This window comes from Pezoporus occidentalis, unplaced genomic scaffold, assembly GCF_034315485.1.
Source record: "Pezoporus occidentalis ecotype Australia unplaced genomic scaffold, CSIRO_AGI_Poc_V1 ctg1483, whole genome shotgun sequence".
NCBI lineage: Eukaryota > Metazoa > Chordata > Aves > Psittaciformes > Psittacidae > Pezoporus > Pezoporus occidentalis.
Window position 1 is genome coordinate 1 of NW_026913298.1, and position 12,932 is coordinate 12,932.

Here is a 12,932-nt window from a genome sequence, read left to right on the forward strand (position 1 = left end):
CCGCACCCAGCCCCATAGATCCCCCCATCCCCACCCCACACAGCCCCATAGATCCCCCATCCACACCCCACCCTGCGCCCCATAGATCCCCCATCCCCATACCCACCCCACCCTGTGCCCCATAGATTCCCCCCTGTCCCCACTGCACACAGCCCCATAGATACCCCGCTCCCCATGCCCACCCCCCCCTGCGCCCCATAGATCCCCCATCCCCACCGCACCCAGCCCCATAGATCCCCCCCATACCCACCCCACCCTGTGCCCCATAGATCCCCCCATACCCACCGCACACTGCGCCCCATAGATCCCCCATCCCCATACCCACCCCACCCTGCGCCCCATAGATCCCCCATCCCCACCCCACACTGCGCCCCATAGATCCCCCCCATCCCCACTGCACCCAGCCCCATAGATCCCCCCCATACCCACCCCACCCTGTGCCCCATAGATCCTTCCCCATCCCCACCCCACACAGCCCCATAGATCCCCCATCCCCACCCCACCCTGCACCCCATAGATCCCCCTCATACCCACTGCACACAGCCCCATAGATCCCCCCCCCATCCCCACCGCACCCAGCCCCATAGATCCCCCATCCCCACCCCCCCACACCCCACAGACCCCCACAACCCCCCCCTTTCCCCCCCCTCAGGTCATCGCGGTTGTGGGGCAGCAGAACGTGGAGGGGAAGCGGATCCCGTTCGGCTTCAAGCACCGCACCCTGCCCCACTTCATCAAGGACGACTACGGCCCCGAGAGCCGGGGCTTCGTGGAGAACTCCTACCTGGCCGGGCTCACCCCCACCGAGTTCTTCTTCCACGCCATGGGGGGCAGGGAAGGCCTCATCGACACGGCCGTCAAGACGGCGGAGACGGGTCAGAGCCTGCCCCATAGCGTGGGGTGTGGGTCAGAGCCTGCCCCATAGCGTGGGGTGTGGGTCAGAGCCTGCCCCATAGCGCGGGGGTGTGTGGGTCAGAGCCTGCCCCATAGCGCGGGGTGTGGGGGTCAGAGCCTGCCCCATAGCGCGGGGTGTGGGGGTCAGAGCCTGCCCCATAGCGCGGGGTGTGGGTCAGAGCCTGCCCCATAGCGTGGGGTGTGGGGGTCAGAGCCTGCCCCATAGCGTGGGGGTGTGGGTCAGAGCCTGCCCCATAGCGTGGGGTGTGGGTCAGAGCCTGCCCCATAGCGTGGGGGTGTGGGTCAGAGCCTGCCCCATAGCGTGGGGGTGTGGGTCAGAGCCTGCCCCATAGCGTGGGGTGTGGGTCAGAGCCTGCCCCATAGCGTGGGGTGTGGGGGTCAGAGCCTGCCCCATAGCGTGGGGGTGTGGGTCAGAGCCTGCCCCATAGCGTGGGGTGTGGGTCAGAGCCTGCCCCATAGCGCGGGGTGTGGGGGTCAGAGCCTGCCCCATAGCGTGGGGTGTGGGTCAGAGCATGCCCCATAGCGCGGGGTGTGGGTCAGAGCCTGCCCCATAGCGTGGGGGTGTGGGTCAGAGCCTGCCCCATAGCGTGGGGTGTGGGTCAGAGCCTGCCCCATAGCGTGGGGTGTGGGGGTCAGAGCCTGCCCCATAGCGTGGGGGTGTGGGTCAGAGCCTGCCCCATAGCGTGGGGTGTGGGTCAGAGCCTGCCCCATAGCGCGGGGTGTGGGGGTCAGAGCCTGCCCCATAGCGTGGGGTGTGGGTCAGAGCATGCCCCATAGCGCGGGGTGTGGGTCAGAGCCTGCCCCATAGCGTGGGGGTGTGGGTCAGAGCCTGCCCCATAGCGCGGGGTGTGGGTCAGAGCCTGCCCCATAGCGCGGGGTGGGGGGTGTGGGTCAGAGCCTGCCCCATAGCGCGGGGTGTGGGTCAGAGCCTGCCCCATAGCGCGTGGGGGTGTGGGTCAGAGCCTGCCCCATAGCGCGGGGTGTGGGTCAGACCCTGCCCCATAGCGTGGGGGTGAGGGGGTCAGAGCCTGCCCCATAGCATGGGGTGTGGGGGTCAGAGCCTGCCCCATAGCGCGTGGGGGTGTGGGTCAGAGCCTGCCCCATAGCGCGGGGTGTGGGGGTCAGAGCCTGCCCCATAGCGTGGGGTGTGGGTCAGAGCCTGCCCCATAGCGGGGGGGTGGGGGTCAGAGCCTGCCCCATAGCGCGGGGTGTGGGTCAGAGCCTGCCCCATAGCGTGGGGTGGGGGGTGTGGGTCAGAGCCTGCCCCATAGCGTGGGGTGTGGGGGTCAGAGCCTGCCCCATAGCGTGGGGGTGTGTGGGTCAGAGCCTGCCCCATAGCGCGTGGGGGTGGGGGTCAGAGCATGCCCCATAGCGCGGGGGGGGTGTGGGTCAGAGCCTGCCCCATAGCGCGGGGTGTGGGTCAGAGCCTGCCCCATAGCGCGGGGGTGTGGGTCAGAGCCTGCCCCATAGCGCGGGGGTGTGGGTCAGAGCCTGCCCCATAGCGGGGGGGTGGGGGTCAGAGCCTGCCCCATAGCGTGGGGGTGTGGGTCAGAGCCTGCCCCATAGCGCGGGTTGGGGGGTGTGGGTCAGAGCCTGCCCCATAGCGCGGGGGGGGGGGTGTGGGTCAGAGCCTGCCCCATAGCGTGGGGTGGGGGGTGTGGGTCAGAGCCTGCCCCATAGCGCGGGGTGTGGGTCAGAGCCTGCCCCATAGCGTGGGGGTGTGGGTCAGAGCCTGCCCCATAGCGTGGGGGTGTGGGTCAGAGCCTGCCCCGTAGCACGGGGGTGTGGGTCAGAGCCTGCCCCATAGCGTGGGGGTGTGGGTCAGAGCCTGCCCCATAGCGCGGGGTGTGGGTCAGAGCCTGCCCCATAGCGTGGGGTGTGGGTCAGAGCCTGCCCCATAGCGTGGGGTGTGGGTCAGAGCCTGCCCCATAGCGCGGGGGTGTGGGTCAGAGCCTGCCCCATAGCGCGGGTGGGGGGGGTGGGTCAGAGCCTGCCCCATAGCGTGGGGTGTGGGGGTCAGAGCCTGCCCCATAGCGCGGGGTGTGGGGGTCAGAGCCTGCCCCATAGCGCGGGGTGTGGGTCAGAGCATGCCCCATAGTGTGGGGGTGTGGGTCAGAGCCTGCCCCATAGCGCGGGGTGTGGGTCAGAGCCTGCCCCATAGTGTGGGGGTGTGGGTCAGAGCCTGCCCCATAGCGTGGGGGTGTGGGTCAGAGCATGCCCCATAGCGTGGGGGTGTGGGGGTCAGAGCCTGCCCCATAGCGTGCGGGGGTGTGGGTCAGAGCCTGCCCCATAGCGTGCGGGGGTGTGGGTCAGAGCCTGCCCCATAGCGTGGGGGTGTGGGGGTCAGAGCCTGCCCCATAGCGTGGGGTGTGGGGGTCAGAGCATGCCCCATAGCGTGGGGGTGTGCGTCAGAGCCTGCCCCATAGCGTGGGTGGGGGGTGTGGGTCAGAGCCTGCCCCATAGCGCGGGGGTGTGGGTCAGAGCATGCCCCATAGCGTGGGGGTGTGGGTCAGAGCCTGCCCCATAGCGTGGGGTGTGGGGGTCAGAGCCTGCCCCATAGCGTGGGGTGTGGGTCAGAGCATGCCCCATAGCGCGGGGGGGGTGTGGGTCAGAGCCTGCCCCATAGCGTGGGGTGTGGGTCAGAGCCTGCCCCATAGCGTGGGGGTGTGGGTCAGAGCATGCCCCATAGCGCGGGGTGTGGGTCAGAGCCTGCCCCATAGCGCGGGGGTGTGGGTCAGAGCCTGCCCCATAGCGCGGGGTGGGGGGTGTGGGTCAGAGCCTGCCCCATAGCGCGGGGGGGTGTGGGTCAGAGCCTGCCCCATAGCGTGGGGTGTGGGTCAGAGCCTGCCCCATAGCGTGGGGGTGTGGGGGTCAGAGCCTGCCCCATAGCGTGGGGGTGTGGGTCAGAGCCTGCCCCATGGCGCGGGGTGTGGGTCAGAGCCTGCCCCATAGCACGGGGGTGTGGGTCAGAGCCTGCCCCATAGCGCGGGGTGTGGGTCAGAGCCTGCCCCATAGCGTGGGGTGTGGGGGTCAGAGCCTGCCCCATAGCGTGGGGGTGTGGGTCAGAGCCTGCCCCATAGCGTGGGGGTGTGGGTCAGAGCATGCCCCATAGCGTGGGGTGTGGGTCAGAGCCTGCCCCATAGCGCGTGGGGGTGGGGGTCAGAGCCTGCCCCATAGCGCGGGGGGGGTGTGGGTCAGAGCCTGCCCCATAGCGTGCGGGGGTGTGGGTCAGAGCCTGCCCCATAGCGTGCGGGGGTGTGGGTCAGAGCCTGCCCCATAGCGGGGTGTGGGTCAGAGCCTGCCCCATAGCGCGGGGTGGGGGTCAGAGCCTGCCCCATAGCGTGGGGTGTGGGGGTCAGAGCCTGCCCCATAGCGTGGGGGTGTGGGTCAGAGCCTGCCCCATAGCGTGGGGGTGTGGGTCAGAGCCTGCCCCATAGCGCGGGGTGTGGGTCAGAGCCTGCCCCATAGCGTGGGGTGTGGGTCAGAGCATGCCCCATAGCGCGGGGTGTGGGTCAGAGCCTGCCCCATAGCGTGGGGGTGTGGGTCAGAGCCTGCCCCATAGCGTGCGGGGCTGTGGGTCAGAGCCTGCCCCATAGCGTGGGGGTGTGGGTCAGAGCATGCCCCATAGCGTGGGGGTGTGGGTCAGAGCCTGCCCCATAGCGTGGGGGTGTGGGTCAGAGCATGCCCCATAGCGTGCGGGGGTGTGGGTCAGAGCCTGCCCCATAGCGTGGGGTGGGGTGTGGGTCAGAGCCTGCCCCATAGCGTGGGGGTGTGGGTCAGAGCCTGCCCCATAGCGTGGGGGTGTGGGTCAGAGCCTGCCTCATAGCGCGGGGTGTGGGGGTCAGAGCCTGCCCCATAGCGCGTGGTGTGGGTCAGAGCCTGCCCCATAGCGCGGGTGGGGTGGGAAGGGGAGGCTCAATGGGGGCTTTCTGGGGGGGGTAAAGGGGGGTTGGGGTGGATGGGATCTGCCCCACATGCAGTGGGGTTTGGGGGTGATGGAATTTGCCAGTCCCACTCCGCCCCCCAAGTCCTCCCTCCCCCTCCACCCCCCAATCCCACTCTGCCCCCCATCCCCCCCAACCCCACTCCACCCCCCAAGTCCCCCCTAACCCCTCTCCGCCCCCCAACGCCCCCCAATCCCTCTCCACCCCCCAAGTCCCCCAACCCCCCCAGTCCCACTCTGCCCCCCAAGTCCCCCCAACCCCCCCCATCCTGCTTCACCCCCCCAAGTCTCCCCATTACCACTCTGCCCCCCAACCCCCCCATCCCCTCTCCACCCCCCAAGTCCCCCCTCTCTCTCCGCCCCCCAACTCCCCCCAGTCCCACTCTGCCCCCCAACCCCCCCATCCTGCTTCACCCCCCAAGTCCCCCCTCTCTCTCCGCCCCCCAACTCCCCCCAATCCCTCTCCGCCCCCCAACCCCCCCATCCCCTCTCCACCCCCCAAGTCCCCTCTCTCTCTGCCCCCCAACCCCCCCAGCCGCTCTCCACCCCCCAATTCCCCCCATCCCCCCCAACCGCACTCCACCCCCCAAGTCCCCCCTAACCCTTCTCCGCCCCCCAACGCCCCCCAATCCCTCTCCATCCCCCAACTCCCCCCCTCCCCCCCATCCCCCCCAACCCCACTCCACCCCCCAACCCCCCCATCCCCTCTCCGCCCCCCAACTCCCCCCAACCCCCCCCATCCTGCTTCACCCCCCAACCCCCCCATCCCACTCTGCCCCCCAACCCCCCCATTACCACTCTGCCCCCCAAGTCCCCCCATCCCCTCTCCACCCCCCAACCCCCCCAGTCCCTCTCTGCCCCCCAAGTCCCCCCAATGTCCCCCCAGTCCCACTCCAACCCCCATCCCCTCCCTCCCTCCGCCCCCCAAGCGCCCCCCATGACCTCCGTCCGTCGCTCTGCCCCACAGGTTACATCCAGCGCCGGCTGATCAAGTCCATGGAGTCGGTGATGGTGAAGTACGACGCCACGGTGCGGAACTCCATCAACCAGGTGGTGCAGCTGCGCTATGGGGAGGACGGGCTGGGGGGCGAGAGCGTGGAGTTCCAGAACCTCGCCACGCTCAAGGCCTCCAACAAGGCCTTCGAGAAGAAGTAAGGGGGCAGAGATGGGGGGGCGGCTGGGGTTGGTTATGGGGAGGAGAACTTGGGGGGCAGCTGGGGTTGGGGGGGGACAGAGCTTGGGGGGTGGCGGGGGTTGGTTGGGGGGGGCAGAACTTGGTTATGGGGGACAGAACTTAGGGGGCAGCAGGGTTTGGTTATGGGGGGCAGAGCTGGGGGGGCGGCTGGGGCTGGTTATGGGGAGGAGAACTTGGTTATGGGGGACAGAACTTGGGGGGCAGCTGGGGTTGGTTGGGGGCAGGGGAAGACAGAACTTGGGGGGCAGCAGCATTTGGTTATGGGGGACAGAACTTGGGGGGCAGCTGGGGTTGGAGGGGGGCAGAGCTTGGGGGGCAGCTGGGGTTGGGTGTGGGGCACAGAACTTGGGGCAGTAGGGGTTGGTTGGGGGGAGGGAGAAGTTGGGGGGCAGCTGCGGTTGGTTATGGGGGGCAGAGCTTGGGGGGCAGCTGCGGTTGGTTGTGGGGGACAGAACTTAGGGGGCAGCTGCGGTTGGGGGGGAGGGGGCAGACTTGGGGGGCAGCTGCGGTTGGTTATGGGGGGGAGACAGAACTTGGGGGGCAGCTGCGGTTGGGGGTTGGGTGGGGGGAGAGAACTTAGGGGGCAGCTGCAGTTGGGTCGGGGGAGGAGAACTTGGGGGGCAGCTGGGGTTGGTTATGGGGGGCAGAGCTTGGGGGGCAGTAGGGGTTGGTTGGGGGGCAGAGCTTGGGGGGCAGCTGGGGTTGGTTATGGGGGACAGAGCTTAGGGGGCAGCTGGGGTTGGTTGGGGGGGAAGAGAACTTGGGGGTAGCTGGGGTTGGTTATGGGGGACAGAACTTGGGGGGCAGCTGCAGTTGGCGGGGGGAGAGAACTTGGGGGGCAGCTGCGGTTGGGGGGGACAGAACTTAGGGGGCAGTAGGGGTTGGGGGGGAGGGGGCAGACTTGGGGGGCAGCTGCGGTTGGGGGTTGGGTGGGGGGAGAGAACTTAGGGGGCAGCTGCAGTTGGTTTGGTGGAGGAGAACTTGGGGGGCAGCTGCGGTTGGGTGGGGGAAGAGAACTTGGGGGGTAGCTGGGGTTGGGGGGTGGGGGGACAGAACTTGGGGGGCAGCTGCGGTTGGTTATGGGGGACAGAACTTGGGGGGCAGCAGGGTTTGGTTATGGGGGGCAGAGCTTGGGGGGCAGCTGGGGTTGGTTATGGGGAAGAGAACTTGGTTATGGGGGACAGAACTTGGGGGGCAGCAGGGTTTGGTTATGGGGAACACAAGTTGGGGGGCAGCTGGGGTTGGTTGTGGGGAAGAGAACTTGGGGGTAGCTGGAGGTGTGTGGGGGGCAGAACTTGGGGGGCAGCTGCAGTTGGGTGGGGGAAGAGAACTTGGTTATGGGGGACAGAACTTGGGGGGCAGCTGGGGTTGGTTGTGGGGAGGGGGGGAGATAGAACTTGGGGGGCAGCAGCATTTGGTTATGGGGAACAGAACTTGGGGGCCTCAGGGTTTGGTTATGGGGGACAGAACTTGGGGGGCAGCTGCAGTTGGTTGTGGGGGACAGAACTTAGGGGGCAGTAGGGGTTGGTTGGGGGGCAGGGAGAACTTGGGGGGCAGCTGGGGTTTGTTGGGGGCAGAGGGAGATAGAACTTGGGGGGCAGCAGCATTTGGTTATGGGGGACATAACTTGGGGGGCAGCAGCGTTTGGTTATGGGGGACAGAACATGGGGGGCAGCAGGGTTTGGTTGTGGGGAGGCGGACACACAGCTTGGTTGTGGGGCTGGGAAGGGGGTAAGGGTTATGGGGAGATGGGCTATGGGGAGGAGGTGGGGCTGAGGAGCTTCTGAGCGTGGGGGAGCTCAACTTGGTGCCCCCCAAGTTCTTGTGTCCACCTTGGTGCCCCCCATGTTCCCTTCTGCCCCACATTGACCCCTTTCCTGCCCCACACATCCAGGTTCAGGTTTGATTGCAGCAAAGAGCGGGCGCTGTGGCGGATGCTGACCCCTTTCCTGCCCCACACTGACCCCTTTCCTGCCCCACATTGACCCCTTTCCTGCCCCACACTGACCCCTTTCTCTCCTGCCCCACACTGACCCCTTTCCTGCCCCACACTGACCCCTTTCCTGCCCCACACTGAGCCCTTTCTCCTGCCCCACACTGACCCCTTTCCTGCCCCACACTGACCCCTTTCCTGCCCCACACTGAGCCCTTTCTCCTGCCCCACACTGAGCCCTTTCTCCTGCCCCACACTGAGCCCTTTCTCCTGCCCCACACTGACCCCTTTCCTGCCCCACACTGAGCCCTTTCTCCTGCCCCACACTGACCCCTTTCTCCTGCCCCACACTGACCCCTTTCCTGCCCCACACTGACCCCTTTCCTGCCCCACACTGAGCCCTTTCCTGCCCCACACTGACCCCTCTCTCCTGCCCCATAGATTCCGGTTTGACTGCAGCAACGAGCGGGCGCTGCGGCGCACGCTGCAGGAGGAGCTGGGACACTGAGCCCTTTCCTGCCCCACACTGACCCCTTTCCTGCCCCACACTGAGCCCTTTCCTGCCCCACACTGAGCCCTTTCTCCTGCCCCACACTGACCCCTTTCCTGCCCCACACTGACCCCTTTCCTGCCCCACACTGACCCCTTTCCTGCCCCACACTGACCCCTTTCCTGCCCCACACCGACCCCTTTCCTGCCCCACACTGAGCCCTTTTCTGCCCCACACTGACCCCTTTCCTGCCCCACATTGACCCCTTTCCTGCCCCACACTGACCCCTTTCCTGCCCCACACTGACCCCTTTCCTGCCCCACATTGACCCCTTTCCTGCCCCACATTGACCCCTTTCCTGCCCCACACTGACCCCTTTCCTGCCCCACACTGACCCCTTTCCTGCCCCACACTGAGCCCTTTCCTGCCCCACACTGAGCCCTTTCCTGCCCCACACTGACCCCTTTCCTGCCCCACATTGACCCCTTTCCTGCCCCACACTGACCCCTTTCTCTCCTGCCCCACACTGACCCCTTTCCTGCCCCACACTGACCCCTTTCTCTCCTGCCCCACACTGAGCCCTTTCCTGCCCCACACTGACCCCTTTCTCCTGCCCCACACCGACCCCTTTCCTGCCCCACACTGACCCCTTTCCTGCCCCACACTGACCCCTTTCCTGCCCCACACTGACCCCTTTCTCTCCTGCCCCACACTGACCCCTTTCCTGCCCCACACTGAGCCCTTTCCTGCCCCACACTGACCCCTTTCCTGCCCCACACCGACCTCTTTCCTGTGCGACACTGAGCCCTTTTCTGCCCCACACTGACCCCTTTCCTGCCCCACACTGACCCCGTTCTCTCCAGCCCCACACTGAGCCCTTTCCTGCCCCACACTGACCCCTTTCTCCTGCCCCACACCGACCCCTTTCCTGCCCCACACCGACCCCTTTCCTGCCCCACACTGACCCCTTTCCTGCCCCACATTGACCCCTTTCCTGCCCCACACTGACCCCTTTCTCTCCTGCCCCACACTGACCCCTTTCCTGCCCCACACTGACCCCTTTCTCTCCTGCCCCACACTGAGCCCTTTCCTGCCCCACACTGACCCCTTTCTCCTGCCCCACATTGACCCCTTTCCTGCCCCACACTGACCCCTTTCTCTGCTGCCCCACACTGACCCCTTTCCTGCCCCACACTGACCCCTTTCTCTCCTGCCCCACACTGACCCCTTTCCTGCCCCACACTGACCCCATTCCTGCCCCACACTGACCCCTTTCCTGCCCCACACTGACCCCTTTCCTGCCCCACACTGACCCCTTTCCTGCCCCACACTGACCCCTTTCCTGCCCCACACCGACCCCTCTCTCCTGCCCCATAGATTCCGGTTTGACTGCAGCAACGAGCGGGCGCTGCGGCGCACGCTGCAGGAGGAGCTGGGACACTGAGCCCTTTCCTGCCCCACACTGACCCCTTTCCTGCCCCACACTGAGCCCTTTCCTGCCCCACACTGAGCCCTTTCTCCTGCCCCACACTGACCCCTTTCCTGCCCCACACTGACCCCTTTCCTGCCCCACACTGACCCCTTTCCTGCCCCACACTGACCCCTTTCCTGCCCCACACCGACCCCTTTCCTGCCCCACACTGAGCCCTTTTCTGCCCCACACTGACCCCTTTCCTGCCCCACACTGACCCCTTTCCTGCCCCACACTGACCCCTTTCCTGCCCCACACTGACCCCTTTCCTGCCCCACATTGACCCCTTTCCTGCCCCACATTGACCCCTTTCCTGCCCCACACTGACCCCTTTCCTGCCCCACACTGACCCCTTTCCTGCCCCACACTGAGCCCTTTCCTGCCCCACACTGAGCCCTTTCCTGCCCCACACTGACCCCTTTCCTGCCCCACATTGACCCCTTTCCTGCCCCACACTGACCCCTTTCTCTCCTGCCCCACACTGACCCCTTTCCTGCCCCACACTGACCCCTTTCTCTCCTGCCCCACACTGAGCCCTTTCCTGCCCCACACTGACCCCTTTCTCCTGCCCCACACCGACCCCTTTCCTGCCCCACACTGACCCCTTTCCTGCCCCACACTGACCCCTTTCTCCTGCCCCACACTGAGCCCTTTCCTGCCCCACACTGACCCCTTTCCTGCCCCACACTGACCCCTTTCCTGCCCCACACTGAGCCCTTTCCTGCCCCACACTGACCCCATTCTTTCCTGCCCCATAGATTCAGGTTTGACTGCAGCAACGAGCGGGCGCTGCGGCGCACGCTGCAGGAGGAGCTGGGACACTGAGCCCTTTCCTGCCCCACACTGAGCCCTTTCCTGCCCCACACTGACCCCTTTCCTGCCCCATAGATTCCGCTTTGACTGCAGCAACGAGCGGGCGCTGCGGCGCACGCTGCAGGAGGAGCTGGTCAAGGAGCTCCTGTCCAACGCTCACGTCCAGAACGAGCTGGAGCGGGAGTTCGAGAGGATGAGGGAGGACAGGGAGGTGCTCAGGGTCATCTTCCCCACCGGGGACAGCAAGGTGGGGGAGGGGATCCGGGGGTGGGGGAGGGGATCCATGGGGTGGGGGATGGGCAATGGGATGGGGGAGGGGCAATGGGGGGATCCTCATCTTCCCCACCGGGGACAGCAAGGTGGGGGAGGGGATCCATGGGGGGCAAGGGGGGGGGATGGGCAATGGGGGATCCTCATCTTCCCCACCGGGGACAGCAAGGTGGGGGAGGGGGGGATCCATGGGGTGGGGAGGGGCAATGGGGGGGATGGGCAATGGGGGGCAATGGGGGGGGGATGGGGGGGAATCCATGGGGGGCGATGGGGGGGGATGGGCAATGGGGGGATCCTCATCTTCCCCACCGGGGACAGCAAGGTGGGGGAGGGGATCCGTGGGGGGGGGAGGGGCAATGGGGGGGATGGGGGTGATCCATGGGGTGGGGGATGGGGGGGGCAGGGGGGGGGGATCCTCATCTTCCCCACAGGGGACAGCAAGGTGGGGGAGGGGATCCGTGGGGGGGGGAGGGGCAATGGGGGGGATGGGCAATGGGGGATCCTCATCTTCCCCACCGGGGACAGCAAGGTGGGGGGCAGGGGGGGATCCGTGGGGTGGGGATGGGGGTATCCTCATCTTCCCCACCGGGGACAGCAAGGTGGGGGAGGGGATCCATGGGGGGGGGAGGGGCAATGGGGGGGAGGGGCAATGGGGGGGATCCTCATCTTCCCCACCGGGGACAGCAAGGTGGGGGAGGGGATCCATGGGGGGCAATGGGGAGATCCATGGGGGGGAGGGGCAATGGGGGAATCCTCATCTTCCCCACCGGGGACAGCAAGGTGGGGGGCAGGGATCCGTGGGGTGGGGGATGGGCAATGGGGGGATCCTCATCTTCCCCACCGGGGACAGCAAGGTGGGGGAGGGGAATGGGGGGGGAGGGGCAATGGGGAATCCATGGGGGGCAGGGCCAATGGGGGGATCCTCATCTTCCCCACTGGGGATAGCAAGGTGGGGGAGGGGAATGGGGATCCATGGGGGGGGAGGGGCAATGGGGGGCAATGGGGGGGGGAGGGGCAATGGGGGGATCCTCATCTTCCCCACCGGGGACAGCAAGGTGGGGGAGGGGAATGGGGGGGGGAGGGGCAATGGGGGGGGATGGGCAATGGGGGGATCCATGGGGGGCAATGGGGTGGGGGATGGGCAGTGGGGGGATCCTCATCTTCCCCACAGGGGACAGCAAGGTGGGGGAGGGGATCCATGGGGGTCCATGAGGGGCAATGGGGAGGGAGGGGCAATGGGGAGGGATGCGCAATGGGGGTTCCATGGGAGGGGGGGAGGGGCAATGGGGGATCCTCATCTTCCCCACCAGGGACAGCAAGGTGGGGGGCAGGGCAATGGGGGGGGGGCGATGGGAATGGGGGGGATGGGCAATGGGGGGGGAGGGGGGGACACAGGGAATGGGGGGATCCATGGGGGGGGGAACCCCTTTTTTGACCTCCTGAACCCTGAAGTCCTGAGCCCCATTTTTGAGGTCCTATCCCCTATTTTGTGGGTCCTCAGCCCCATTTTGGGGGTCCTGAACCCCATTTTTGAGGTCCTATCCCCTATATTGTGGGTCCTGAACCCCATTTTTGGGGTGCTGAACCCCATTTTTGAGGTCCTATCCCCTATTTTGGGGGTCCTGAACCCCATTTTTGGGGTGCTGAGCTCCATTTTTGAGGTCCTATCCCCTATTTTGTGGGTCCTGAACCCCATTTTTGAGGTCCTATCCCCCATTTTGTGGGTTCTGAACCCCATTTTGGAGGTGCTGAGCTCCATTTTTGAGGTCCTGAGCCCCATTTTGGAGGTCCTATCCCCTATCTTGTGGGTTCTGAACCCCATTTTGGAGGTCCTGAACCCCATTTTGTGGGTCCTGAACCCCATTTTTGAGGTCCTGAACCCCATTTTTGAGGTCCTATCCC

The 12,932-nt window shown here is 66.4% G+C and overlaps 1 protein-coding gene across 1 annotated transcript; it reads left to right on the forward strand.

Moving 5' to 3' along the window:
* Window positions 1-648: 648 nt before the first annotated feature.
* Window positions 649-11,007, forward strand: LOC134159551 (DNA-directed RNA polymerase II subunit RPB1-like; the record flags this gene model as incomplete). Its single annotated transcript, XM_062610608.1, has 3 exons — window positions 649-875; window positions 5,826-6,009; window positions 10,836-11,007. Coding segments are annotated over exons 1-3 (408 nt in total), but the record flags the coding sequence as incomplete, so codon positions are not given.
* Window positions 11,008-12,932: the final 1,925 nt, after the last annotated feature.